This window comes from Sander lucioperca, chromosome 2 (genome assembly GCF_008315115.2).
Source record: "Sander lucioperca isolate FBNREF2018 chromosome 2, SLUC_FBN_1.2, whole genome shotgun sequence".
NCBI lineage: Eukaryota > Metazoa > Chordata > Actinopteri > Perciformes > Percidae > Sander > Sander lucioperca.
This window is the reverse complement of record NC_050174.1, coordinates 21,479,886-21,494,548: the sequence shown is the minus strand read 5'-3', so window position 1 is coordinate 21,494,548 and position 14,663 is coordinate 21,479,886. Positions and strand designations below refer to the sequence as shown.

General features: G+C 40.1%; 1 protein-coding gene across 3 annotated transcripts in view; it reads right to left on the bottom strand.

Annotated features, from left to right (window-relative positions):
* The window catches only part of LOC116045006 (protein TANC2-like), an 87,463-nt gene that overhangs the window by 33,940 nt on the left and 38,860 nt on the right, over positions 1-14,663 (bottom strand). For 2 of the 3 annotated variants that reach the window (XM_031292500.2, XM_035994698.1), the window contains 5 exons: positions 12,228-12,353; positions 9,182-9,448; positions 6,245-6,381; positions 5,024-5,255; positions 3,733-3,905 (listed from right to left, as the gene is read on the bottom strand). In XM_031292500.2, the coding sequence (XP_031148360.1) occupies positions 3,733-3,905; positions 5,024-5,255; positions 6,245-6,381; positions 9,182-9,448; positions 12,228-12,353 (935 nt within the window). Of the gene's footprint in view, positions 1-3,732; positions 3,906-5,023; positions 5,256-6,244; positions 6,382-9,181; positions 9,449-12,227; positions 12,354-14,102; positions 14,198-14,663 lie in introns of those variants that run through there. The other variant, XM_035994707.1, reaches the window with a different exon arrangement.

The following is a 14,663-nucleotide window of genomic DNA, read 5'->3' as shown; positions in this document are numbered from 1 at the left end:
AAGTATCGTGATGATATCGTATCGTGAGGCCTCTGGTGATTCCCACCCCTACTAAATATGATAAGGAAAAGTATAAGATCAGACTCTTATTTCGTTCTTACACAGCCCTGGCTGCTGGCTGTTTAGCTTACATACTTAGAATTTTCAAACAGTATGTTTTCACTTCAAATCTTACGGGGGAAAAAAAGGGGATTGAGGATGCTAACCGATGTGTTTGGCAAATGCAACGCTATCTCAGGGATAAGGTTGGCTGGGGTTGCTTTTGTGTTACCTTTCCCAAATTCTACAAAGAACAGGACAGAGCCCCTAATGTTAGCTTAGAAAGGATCGAGAACCAGCTTCAACCATAGAGTGTAAAATTAATGGACAAATCGACGCTGTAGACTTCCACGGGTGAGCAGTGTAGGATATTAGAAGCACTTTTCCGGTAATGGCTGAGCGTTACTAGCTTGATGACGTAGATGTGACGTGAGCAACCTGTCTGAAAGTTCTAAGTCTTCTGGTAGCTGTGCCAAGAGAAATCTCAATCATTCCCAATCTTGCAGAGACGGAGAGCGTAGGTATATGTAAGGAGATAACATAGGCACAGGCTAATTACTGCTAACTAAAATGCTAGTTTACATTAGTAATTAAACTTAAACAGCTAAATTAAACTGCCTGCGAGCTTCTCCTGTACTGTACGGTAATTTCTCTACTATGCGACAGAAAGTTGCGTGGTTATGTCACAATCGTTAGCCTATTTTTACAAAAACGCCTGCTACGGGGCCATAATGTGAGGTACAAGGTAATGGAGCCTTTTATACACTGTCGTGTTTCTTTAGAAATAAACAATGGCGTCTTTAAACGCTTCAGATGTAAAGTTATTCACTGTCAAAGTGACGCCAAAATGAACTTTCCCCATCACGTGACAAATAAATACATTAAGACAAAAAATAATAAAATATGACATTACACATTGTACAGAATAAGGGAGTTAAACAATAATACCTGGGGCTTTAGCTCAGCCGAAACTTAACACACACACACACACACACACACACACACACACACACACACACACACACACACACACACACACACACACACACACACACACACACACGCACGCCAAAGAAGCAGCAACAGGGCAAAAGATTTTGCGAGACTGTCTTCTTAATCTTTTGTTAAGGCTTCCCTTCCTGTTTAATCACCTTAAGCGATGCCGTTATGCAAATAGATTACGTATTCCTGTCTAAACCGTTTCTGGACAGCAGGTGTCCATGATGTGGACTTGATGGAGGACTAAGGCAATGTCGTTCCAGAGCTTTATGAGACGAGTGAGACTTAACAACAGTAAATTGCCATTTACAACACACGTGGGTGTGCAACCCCCAGCCAATAGCAGCACCCTATGGAAAGTTAAACGCCTCTATTTTAATGTGATTTACATCAAAACTAGGGCTGGGACGATACGCCTTTGTCCCGATTCGATTCTTTCACGTGACTCGAACAGTATTGCGATTGGATAGTATTGAGAATTGCGAATTTTTCTTCTTTAACAAAAACAAAAGTTGAATAATACACCTCTAGAGACAATAGATCATGAGACATTTCTAAAAACTAATTGTTTTCTAAGAATAATGCACATCACATGTCAGTCAGTCAGTCCGACATTTACAGTATTTTATTTGTAAAGAAGAACATAAGATGGATTTTCCGCATTTTCTGCTTTCAGTCTGTTTTGCTGGAAATGGAGATGATGTAGTCGCCAACGGCGGCACCGTATAAACAGAAGATACTATGGTCAATCATTGGTAAAATAAATGAATAAATAAATATCAATTCTAGGGAAAATTATCGATTTTGAAAATCACCCCAAAGGAAATCAATATACATACAATTTTCGATCCCCACCCCTAAAAAAAAAAGGTGCTCTTTACGTCGCAAAAACAAAAAGCAGTGGTCTCAGTGGATATCCTTAACAGCAGCCGCTCTGCAGGGCAAGCTATACGGTTCCATTAGTGGACATTCGTGCCTTTGGAGAAGTATATAATAGTGATACCAGTGGTATATAATTGGCTCCAAACCCAAAGTGCCTGAGGGATTTCAATAGGAAAGGCCATTCAAGCGGTCAAAGGCCTTTTCTCCATCTAATGAGATGCCAAAAGTCTCGTATTGGCAGACCTATCCCCATAGTGCGGTGTCAGCACTGGAAGAGGTTAGGCTGCATAATTTAACATTCTGGTACTGGGGGAAAAAACACTCTGGGTCGTTTGTATTGTGATGTCAGGCTTTATACCCGCACTGTACCAAACTAATGAGACAGTGATGACTTATGCATAATGCATTATATGCACTAACGTTCTCATACTGGCCGCTATTTCTCTATATCTGACAAACCAGTCTGGATTATGTGGAAAAGCTGAGGAAGCACCTGATCAAGCCTCCATGCTAGGATCTTTGCATAATGTTTTACCTCACAGTTAGTGAGCGAGAACACTGCATAAGGTTATTATTGGGCTTGGCAATAATTACTGGAATTACTGGAATTGTTGGGTCTTTGTAAATTATAGTGTGGTCTAGACCTACTCTATCTGTAAAGTGTCTTGAGATAACTCTTGTTATAATTTGATACTATAAATAAATAATACCATTATGAGTGAGGACATTTAGAGAAACAGGAAGTACACCACTTTGTTTTGCCTCTATAAAAATTCTGGAGTTTGTCACTCAATATATCTGATAAGGTTTTGTAAAAGTTTATGCTAAATCCGTCATCTCCTCCAGCCTCGCCGCCCGCTAATGCCTTGATTGCCTGTTTTATCTCAGACTGAGAAATGAGTCGGGGAGAGATTCAGTTTGCTAAAGAACAGGTCAAAGTCTGAAATCGCTGGCTCAACTTCAGATGTATAGTGTTTAGTAGAAGTCCTTGAATTGATCGTTATTTTTTTGTGTGACTTTTCTGAGTTTTTCCACTTTTGCGTGGAATAGCAGGGTTGATATGTGAAGCTCAAGCTTTCTGCGGTCGTTAGGCTAAAGGATGGCCTGCTTTATCTCCAGCATCAGAATACTTACTTTTTATCTGATATAAATCAAACTCTTGGTTTTACGGTTTCAGCCATGTCATAGGAAGTAGTTTTCGAGATCTTGGAAGCCATTTAAAAAAATTGTGAAGTGGGTTTTAGTCAATGTTAAATGTGTTTAAAGAAAGCCAGTTCGAGGAACGACTCCACTAAAACCATCACCTGACTTAGCTTATATTCAGCTTTGATTAATGTAGAATTTAGCAGAACATCCAACAGTTTTCTGAATTTTTGTTTTGCATTGTACATGTGTGTGTGTGTGAGTGTGTGTGTATAGGTGGTCCCTGTGAGTCTAGCAGAAGTCTACTTGCTGCAGCTCAACATGCGGTTTCCCATCCAGTCATCTTTCCAGAGAGTTCTGCCACTGCTTATTGTTACTGTAACGTCGCTGCACCCACTGACCAGCAGGTACACACCATCACTGTGTGTGTGTGTGTGTGTGTGTGTGTGTGTGTGTGTGTGTGTGCGTTGTATGTACATTGCAACAACTAACTTTTCTTCCATTTGTTTGTGACCAAATACCTGCAAAACATTCCCATCAGCCTCAGATGTACTTCATGTTTAGTGCTTATAAGCTAAATGCTAAACTAAGATGGTGAACAAGTGGGAAACATTACACCTGCTAAACATATTAGCATTGTCATTGAGTATGTTTAAATGCAGTGTGTACCTGCTGACTGGTCCTGACAGTGGTAATGACTTTCAACCAGGAAGGAAACTTCTGGATGTTTCGGGACAGGAAGGAAGTCAGTGTGTCGCCGTAGTCCGGCCGGTGGAACTCTGCCTCGTTCAGCCCATCAATCAGTATGATAAGCCCTGCCCCTTCCACGTGCAACTTCCTCTCTGAGAAAAAAAAAAAAAAACAGTCTTGTGTAAAGTACTTGAAATCGATACTTGAGTAAAAGTACAAGTAATTTACCAGATAAATGACATTGGTAGAAGTTAAAGTCACCTTTTAGAACTTGAGTAATAGTCTTAAAGTATCTGATATCTACTGTACTTAAAGCTATAGTGCGTAGTTTGTCTCCCCAATGAGGAATTCTAAGTAAGACAACAAAACTGTCGACGCGTCCACATGACACAAGCCTTCCATAATCGTGCACCGCCCACACCCCTCCTCCACGCAGTTGCTAGTAGCCAAGGAGGACATGGAGGATTAAAATTACATGATGGACTCTTCAGAAGAGGTCATTATCTTCACTCGCCGGACGACACAATCTTCTGAACACAGCCATATTGAGAAATACAGAGAGAGTTGTGTGGAGCTGATAGTCTTAATTAGCTTTGTAGCAACTCATTTGGCAATAGCTTGAATGTAACGGACGTTCATTAATATAAAAAAGTTACGCACTAGAGCTTTAAGTTTGAAAAGTAATTTTCTAAATGTACTTAATTATTAGAAATAAAAGTAAAAAAATAAATGTGATGGTGCACTTTATTGTGGCTTCCTTATAGTAAAGCATATTATTCAGGTTTTCCACACCTTCTTAAACATCAAATTCTGAATTCTTCAAAGTTGGACATTAAAAAAGAGAAAAACAGAATTACATGACCAACTGGAATGGAGAGTACATCAACTTGCAATCTAGGAGCAATGATTCGCCAAACCTGCTTCTTTTTTTGTGCAGTCTAACAAATTTCTTCTGATTTTATTTTGTAGTAATGAGTAACAAAGATGCTTAGGGGAAATGTATAGAAAGAATATGTAAATAGAATATATGTATATGTATGTAATATGTCGAAAGAATATATAAATAGAATATATGTATATGTATGTAATATGTAGAAATATAAATAACGTAAGTAAAGTACAATTATGTGACAATTCTATTTAAGTACAGTGACGAAATATTTGTACTTTGTTACATAACAACACTGGAAAAAAAACTTGAACAGATAAAGTACTGTCTCTTCTGTTTACAATAGTGAAGCTATCAGAATACAGTACACTCTGAGTGTACCTGTGTAGAGAGCGTCCAATGGTTGTAGTATCCCTCTCTGGAGGGCGGAGCTTGGATCCTGGATGCAGGAGCGCAGACTGAGCATGCTCTGTAGCTGTGGCGACCTGTGCAGCAGCTCCCGATAGGCCGACAGCTGAGGGGCGTCGCTGAGCATCGCCGCCATGTTGTGGACGAACTCGGGAACCAGACAGGTGTGACAGTTATCAGCCTGACAGAAGTGATATGAGACTACCTGCAAAGGCAGACAGGGAGACATATTAGCATGAGTTGTGGATTTTAGCAAGACGTTGAGTTGGTTGTTGTGGATTTGGAGAGAAATGTGATGAAATGTGTCTGTTTTGGCATTACAAATCAGTGGAGAGGCATTTTGTGTAACATCCATATTAATAGCAGGTTAGTCTATATCCTCAACGTTCCACCTCCATTGCCAACGGAAATTTTGGATTTCACTCATTTGGGCCGGATATCCGTTGACTTGGGTTTTCTTTGTGTTGACATTTTAAACTCTGGTGGATTTCTGAGGACTATGGTTAACTGCTCCTCAGATCTCTGCAGGGTAAATCCAGACAGCTAGATCAATAAACTGCTTTTGCGACAAATGCTGATGGAAAAGTTATTTGCCGAATAAATTATGAATTTGCGATTACATTTTAGGTCATTTTATGGTCTTAACCAGCCATGAAACGAAGAAAAAGAAGTTTTACGTTTCTGCTTTCTTTGCAGACACAGCGGATGTCAATAAAGACAGATATAAGGGGACGAATGAGGAGATGAGAAACTTTTTAAATATAATAAAATATAACGGCTATTTTAGATAGTTGTCGTCTGGCATTTACGTGCATCTGCATCATCATAGCGATTTTTGACAGCGTCGTTTTCTCAATATAGCGCAATACGTGGTTATCAGCTGGCACATTTACAGCTTGTGCAATATTAATCACTTGTAGGTAGACAGCGCAATCCATTTTGGCTTGCAAACTTTTTTTCCGCAAATGTCAGCTTGAATGTTGTGCGATTCAGTGCGAAAACGAACGGAAACGGCATGTGACGTCATTTCGCACAGGTTTTTATTCACTTTAAAGCCGTTAAATGGAAACACACTTTCACATGAAAAATTTGTATTCGCATGAATGTCTTTAGCGAACTTCAGATTATTGGGTTGACAAGTGGATGGAAACATAGCCACTGTTGAGCTGTATTGTGTGATCCAGTAGATCCTACCTGTCCCGCCAGCCTCCTCAGCGCCTCCTCCTGTCTTCTCCTCATCTCTGGAGTCCCGGGACAGCTTCCTCCCCCTCCTTCGTCTCCCCCTCCTCCTCTTCCCAGGGAGTCGTGGGAGAAAGAAACAGCCTCTACATCTGGAGTGAAAGCCCATCCATGAATACAGGGTTTTTCTTGCATGGAGGAATTTTTGGCGCACCCCCTCAAAGAGGTTTTAGCCAGCACCAAAGGAAAGTCACTAGTGCCAAAATGATAAGAATTGAGAATAAAAATAGCACTCCAAATCCTCTCTGAATGTATTTAATAGGAATTTACCAAACAACCATTGAACAAGCAAAACATTAACTTGAATAGGAGTCTTACTGAAGGCATAGTCCCTAGGGGTGGGGGAAAAAAATCAATACAGTATAATATAATATTTTCCGTGGCAATACTGTATCGATACACAGACGCCAAGTATCGATCTATTATTATATATGTGCTGGTCAGTTTGTCTGCTTGACAATCCCATTTTGCAGCAATAAAACTGAAGTGAGCTAAACAAACAGAGAACTTTTTTAGATGAAACAGAAGTTTCCTTTTGGGGACATCATTTCAAATTTGTGGAAAAAAGGTAATAAACTGCAATATATCGCAGAATTTTGCAATATGTTTAAAATCGCAATAATATTGTGTCGTGACATAAGTATCGTGAGGCCTCTAGTAGTTACCCTCCAAAGACCCATTCTAAATCAGGAAAAACACTGGAATATCACATTCTTTCTACATTTCAAATCTCCGTAAAGATGTAAAGACACAAACCATGTCTTTGTTTCTCTGTGGCTGCTGCCTTCTTTACTCTCAACTTATTTCTATGACTTTGCTTTTTTTTTTATTTTCAACTGCATGATTTAATGTTTTTTTTTTTTTTACCTTTTTTCTGGTGGTTGGCTCGACTGTGAGTCTGGTTGCTAGCCTGGCTGATTTTATTGGGTTCTTCATGATGACTCAGCAGTTTCTTACAGAATGATTAAGGTTGTCTTCATGACTGGAATAACTCACTGGGGGTCCTTTGGCAAGCACGTGATATTGGCTCCTGCCAACAATTTACTATGTTCCCTTTCGAGCGCCTACCAAGTGCTGGGTATACTGTAAAACAGAGATCTTCAACAGGGGGTCCAGGACCCCTAGTGGGTCCTTAGAGTTACTGCAGGGGGGGCCACCAAATTATTGTTAATTCTTTTTTTTTTTCAAAAATTAAAATGTCTTAACATGAATCCAAAATATTATTAGCAAATATAAATTAGCCTATTTGTGAAAAAAAACATTGATGATAGACTTACTGGCCTATTGGTAAGGTAGTCACACAGATAGTTAATCAGTATTCAGTATGCCACTGACACATTAAAACATGATTTATAAAATCGTGCCAACAATTATTATTGTAATAGCTTAGAATGATATGCACTAAAAAGTTAGGTATGAAAGGCTTTAGGCAGCCCATATGTATTGTAGGTTAAGTTAAATATGCAACTTAATTTTATACAATATATGTAGTAGGGGGTCCCCTGATCCGTCCCTCTCAGTTAAGCGGTCCCTGCTGTAAAAGATTAGGTTATCAATTAGACATTTCTATAATGAGCCTTTTTATTCTATTTTCTTATTTTTTTATTTTAATTTTAAAGCTATTGACAAAAATCTGAAATTGCTTTTTTACTTTTACTCATTTTGCATTCACTCAGGGTTTCTGCCGGTTTCAACAAGTCAAATTTAAGACTTTTAAAGACCTTTTTAAGACCTTTATGAATCAAATTTAAGACCTATATCAGGACATAAAAGTGCAATGGAATGCAGAGTCACAAAAGTACTTGCAAAGTTAATAAAATTATTCAAATTGAATAAACGCAACACAGTCATAATGACCTGTACATATACAGCAATTTATATTTGGACTAGCGAAAGGAAGACCTACAACACCACAGAATAAAAAAAAAAAAAAACATTTCAATGAGCATTAGAGGTAGCGTTACATGAACGTAGGAAAATGTAAGACCTGTTTGAAATTATTTAAGACGTAGAACACAATACTTTTGCGAATTAAAGACTTTTTAAGGCCTAAAATTTTGATTTTTAAATTTTAGACTTTTTTAGACTTTTTAAGACCCCGCAGTAACCCTGTCACTTTAGAGGCGGTCCCTAACTTCAGCTCGGGATTTTCTACTGTCAAGTCGCACAAGGTGCCAGGCTTCATTGGATCATGATGTAAAAATAACACCAGTCAAGCTATATTCTGCACGGCTAAGCAAATACGATTAAGACTGGTGAAAAGCTCCTTAAGGATGAAGCCTGCTGTATGCCTGAATATTGAACCTTAATGTTATAATCTCAAAGATTTTCATGTAACCCTCCTGTTGTCCTCAGCTCAAATTTGACCTGTTTTCAAAGTTTCTATATTAGAAATTTGGGTTTCTTTCAACCTAATTTCCCAAAAATAACATGGATGGTTCCATACAACGCACTTCACAGGTAAATTGAAGGATCAGTTCACTACTTTTATTGAATTTTGGGTGTTTTATTCAATTCTATAGCTTTTGAAAAAAACTATTGAAATGGTTTTAAAACAGTTTCCTGACTTAACTTCCAACATACGTTCCTCTATCAGTCAAAATAATTCATAATTTCAGCTTCTTAACTTTAAAAAGTTATATATAATTCCATATAACTGAAGTGTATTGACCATTAGTTCCAAAAGAAAAGTGTAAAACTAGTGGTATTAAGTTGGTGTTAGTGTTGACCGCCATGGATGTACTGTACGCTCTGAAGAGGCAGGGCCGCACCCCAAAAGTTCCTCTATGCAGGAATATCCCTGGTGTGGATAAGAGTATTGGATTCCTTTTTACTAATAACACAGGTAACTTGATTGGTATAACACTATATAAAACGTCTCTCTCTGCTTACGTTTAGGCATGGTCTGGTTGCTGGTAGCAGTTGGCGACATGCGGTTTCCATGACAACTGAGCGCCACCAGGCGGGCGATGATGGCCGTTTTGCCGAAGCCCATGTTGCCGATGATCACCACGCCCTGACTGGTTGATGGGTCGCCACTGCGAAGACAAGCGTCCACTTCCTGGAAGAGCCACTCCCTGCCAGTGAACAGCCAATCAGACGAGAGACCTGGGACCTCAAAGTGGAGGGGCTTCAGGTTGAGAGAGGGAGTGAAACGAACTGCTGGAGAAGAGAGGAGGGAGGGAGGAGGAGAGGAGTATTAGAATATTGTTTGTGTAAGGGTTAATGCCTGACGAGGTGTCCAAATAGTCTATATTGACGACGATTCTTTTAGCGGATTGTTCAGGTGCGATGGAAGATCCTCCGGATGTCCCTCATTTTCGCCCAGATGTCCGTCATTTTCCACTTTCTTTGTGTTGGCGTTCTAAACTCTGGTGGATTTCTGAGGACTATGGTTAACTGCTCCTCAGATCTCTGCAGGGTAAATCCAGACAGCTAGCTAGACTATCTACTTTTCCTGAATGATAGACTAGCAGAGCAAGTGTAATATGTTTAGTAGCGATCACGTGCAGTGAATGGTTAATATGCTTTTATGTCCGTTTTGGTGAGCCCAGAGGGAAAATACGGCATTTTAAAAGTAGCCTACATTTATGATAGCTAGCTAATGGTAGACTACAAAGAAAGTGTGATATTTTTACGTCAGTTTCGGAGCGTGTACAAAAAGCCGTCTAGCAGCAGTGATAATAGAGTGCATGTCGGAGAATAGCACGGACACGGGCTTCACACCGTGCGCGGGCACGTGCACCACTCGGCGGAAAAGGGAGAAAGAAAAAAAGATTCTGCCACTGTCCGGATCAACAGAGGGAAAATATTTCAGTCAGAACCGAAATGAGCAACCGAAATTTGCCTTCTAATCCAGTCAGAATACTACAGTTTGCGTAGGAACCGGTAGTGGAACCAGGTTCTGGTACCCAACCCTAATTGTGATTGGTTTAAAGCTCCCATATTATGCTCATTTTCAGGTTCATAATTGTATTTTAATGTTGTACAAGAATAGGTTTACATGGTTTAATTTTCAAAAAACACCATATTTTTGTTGTACTGCACAGCTCTCTCTCACTGCTGCAGCTCTTCTTTTCACCTTGTGTTCAGGTCTCTGTTTTAGCTACAGAGTGAGACATCTTTTCTTCTGTACTATCTTTGTTTGCACTCGCACATGCGCAGTAGCTCAGATTATAGATCATGTCAGCTAGCTAGCTCCATAGACAGTAAAAGAAAGGCTGTTTCTCCAACTTTGGTCAGTTATAAGGCAGGATTAGCTGGGAGACTTCTTCTAAACGAGGTTGCACATGTAAGTAGTTCTTTTGTAGATTATGGTGAACTTGTGGGTGTTGTAGCAGTGCTTTGCCATTGAGAACGAGGTAGCATGCTAGCGCTAGCATGCTAACGGTTGTGGTTAGCCAGCTCGTTTCGGCTAGTGACGTAGAAAGCTGTGCAGATTTTGAACAGCTCACCCGGAGACTGAAGGCAGGACACATTCAGAAACCAGTATCTCACTCAAAACAGCATGGATGGTTTTTTTTTTTCCAAGTTTGTATGAGTGTGGAAGCACCAGAGACACAAAATAACACCCCAAATCCCAGAAAAAGTGTTTTGTTCATAATATGGGCACTTTAAAGAAATGCTAATAAACCAGAGCACGTTTTTCTCCCATCCTGGAATGCTGTGTGGACTAGCCAGAACCTCCTCTGCAGCGCTGTGGAGGAAGGTCTGGCAATGCCAGGCTACTTGCCAAATTTTTTTTTTTAAACCATTACTTTATATTTTAGCAGCGGGAGATATGTAGGCCTATATAGTCCACTCAGCTCAGAGAACCCTTCAGCTCAGACAGCTACGAGCCAGAAAGCTAACGCTATGCTAGCAAGATTCAAAGTCAATAACAATGTGTACGGTTGGCAATCAATAAATATAATGTGACAGTATGTTTAATAACAAGACAAGCTAGCTATCCAGCCACGTCATTGTCCCCAAAACAATATTTGTATTGTGTCCAAAATTCCATATTAACATGCTATTTAGTACACTAAAACAGTGTGTGAGATTTTTTTGTATGTCTGAAACCTTTGTATGAAACCAATAGTATGTGAATTGCATACTACTTTGTATTTCTGGGAAAAAATTATTACAGCATGCAATACTGGACACTACGCCGGCATACGTATCCCACAATGCAATGCGGTAGTAACAACAACTTTCATAACAGACAAACGGAGAGCAACCAAGGAGCTCTGTCTAATTGACATTTCAACATATTTAAATCTGTGATTTTGTCACCTGCGACTGTTGTTGTGGTTATTTACCTGTTTCAGTAATTTAAACATTATCTGGTGATGCCGCTAAAGCTAAAGTCGACAGGGGTTACCATGGTTACGTGCCTCCAACGGCAAGGAGGCTCATAGTGCGTCCGAAAAAGATACACACTACTGTCTATTTACACAAAAGTATGTTGAACGATAGTATACATATTGAGTATGTAGTGCAGAGTATGGACGCAACCAAAGATTTTCACGAACAAATTTTCCGCCACGTTACCATCGGCCGCAGCCTAAAGTAGCAACCTAAACAATGAACGGGATGTGAGATAACGTAATTTGCTGTGAAGCAAAGTTAGTTTAGAGGGGCAGTGTAACCTACTTAACACCTGAAACCTATGTGTTAGCGCCATCCTATGGTGTTCAGAGGACTAGGCACTGAAGAACTAGCTACAGTGTTGGAAATAACAGATTCACATTTTCTCTTTCTTTTAATTTTATTGTAGCGCAATCATTTTGAACGGTAAAGAGTCAGTTTCACCGAAACTCCTTTAGTAGGTGTCCTATAACACTTTTTTATGGACACCCTGCAGCCAATCAGAATCGAGTATTCACCCATACCATGGTATAACAAATAGTATGGTATGTTTGAAAGAACATTCATGTGTGTTTTTGTATTCCTTTACCTCTTTGGTCCTGTTGACTACGACTCCCAGAATTCTGTCTGGGCATTCTGAGGGACGTCCTTGAAGGGATGTGTCTCTGCTGATCATCCAGATAGGCTAGATCCTCAAGGTGGGCAGAACTAGTGGCTAGAGAGAGAGAGAGAGAGAGAGAGAGAGAGAGAGAGAGAGAGAGAGAGAGAGAGAGAGAGAATGATGAATTCAATGAAGTTGGGACGTTATGTGAAACATAAATAAAAACAGAATACAATGATTTGCAACCTATGTTCAATTGAATACACTACAAACACAAGATATTTAATGTTAAAACTGATTAATGTTCAAACTGATTAATGTTATTGTTTTTGTTCACATTCCAAAAAAGCTGGGTCAGGGGCATGTTGAACACTGTTACATCACCTTTCCTTTTAACAACCCTCACACTTATGAGGACACTTATTGTTGAAGCTATGCGCTTCCTAATGCGCCCCACATTTTCAATGGGAGACAGGTGTGGACTGCAGGCAGGCCAGTCTAGTACCCGCACTCTTTTACTACAAAGCCACGCTGTTGTGACACACGCAGAATGTGGCTTGGCATTGTCTTGCTGAAACAAGCAGGTACGTCCCTGAAAAAGACATTGCTGGGATGGCAGCATATGTTGCTCCAAAACCTATATGTACCTTTCAGCATTAATGGTGCCTTCACAGATGTGCAAGTTACCCACGCCATGGGCACTAACACACCCCCATACCATCACAGATGCTGGCTTTTGAACTTTGCGCTGATAACAATCTGGACGTTCCTTTTCCTTTTTGGCCCGGAGGACTTGACGTCCATAATTTCCAAAAACAATTTGAAATGTGGACTCGTCAGACCACAGCATAGATGAGTTGGACTCGAGTCCAGGACTTGAGTACGCACTGCCTATTACACATAATAGTCAGAAACCTCATCCAACTTCCGAGTTCGATATTATAAATCCATGAGTCCAAGCACGAGTCCAAGTCATCAGCGTTTGAGTCCAATTCGAGTCACGAGTCCAGAGAGTAGCGAGTACTCCATCACTGACAATAACACTGATATTTAAAAAGTAAAATATTGATATTGTGTTAATAATCAAATTTGATAATATTGTTTAAATAATCCAGCACCTCTTAAACACCCCCCCCCACACACACACACACACACACCTGACCTGATGTGTGACGCAGTAACTAGTTCATCTGGTTGCCTTTTGACTATCCATTAGTGTAACTGTTCTCTTTGTACGTTTTTGTAAACCTATGGTTACAGTCTCTCTCTCTCTCTCTCTCTCTCTCTCTCTCAAAGTCCCTACACTGGTATTTGAGTGTGACTCATTTGCTAGTAGTTAGCTTAGCACAAAGACTGGAAACAGGGGAAAACAGCTAGCTTGGTTCTGTCCAAATGTTAGGTAACGGTAACAAAAAGGTAAGGAAAGGAACAAAAAATGTGATTTTACGAGGGGTTATGTGCCAGACTAGTTGTTAAGCCTTGAGCGGTGAACTCCAGGATTCTCTGCTGGTTGCCTGGCAACATCACGTTGTCGACTAATGTTTCTAAATGACGCATATCTTGGCAATTTGCTGATCCTATTGCTTCAGTGTCCAGGGGTCGCCCACAACAAATAAATCCACAACCTGCATGCCACTATCTAAAACACAAACTAAATCCAGAGTTTAAAAAACTAAAAAGTCTGTTTCAAAACTGTGTGAAGACCCACAGTGGTCATGCAGATGAGAAGAACAGGCATTAGTAGGATATTGTCCGAAGAGTACAGTGTCGAGACTTCTACTGCAGCCACTATAAAGCTGATTAGAAAGCTAACAAAGCATGGACAAATGTAACTTGTCTAGACAAAAACGGACAGAAACCTACCCAAAGTGTGATCCAATCAATCCATATACAATCCTTTAACGCCACAGAGAATGCCAGCACTGGCTGTGCCGCGTATCCTGTGTGTATGTCTGTGTGTGTGTTTCGTGTTTTGAGAAAAGTCATACATGTCACTTCCTTCCTTTTTAGTTTTTATGGAGACACAGAGAGAGAGGAAAAGAGGAAAGGGAGGATGCGATGGGAACGTGTTGCCCAGGCGTTGTCTCTGTTTTTCAGTCTGTTTGTTTTTGTATCCACACATAACAAACTACAAACATGGAGCTCATTATCACCTCGTTTTTAGAGGTGTTGGTATGCATTCCCTAACATTTGGACAAAGCCAAGCTTAATGTTTTCCCCCTGCTTTCAGTCTTAATGCTAGCTAGCTAGGCTAACCACCTCGTGTCTCCAGCACCGCACTTAAACAGACGTGGGATTGCTATCAATCTTCTTATCTCCTTCTTGGAAAGAAAGTGTATTTTTTTAAATGTTGAAGTATGCAACTTGTGTATAACTGTCATCCATATAGTTACTGTGGCAAACTACATATGCCTCTGCCTGTTA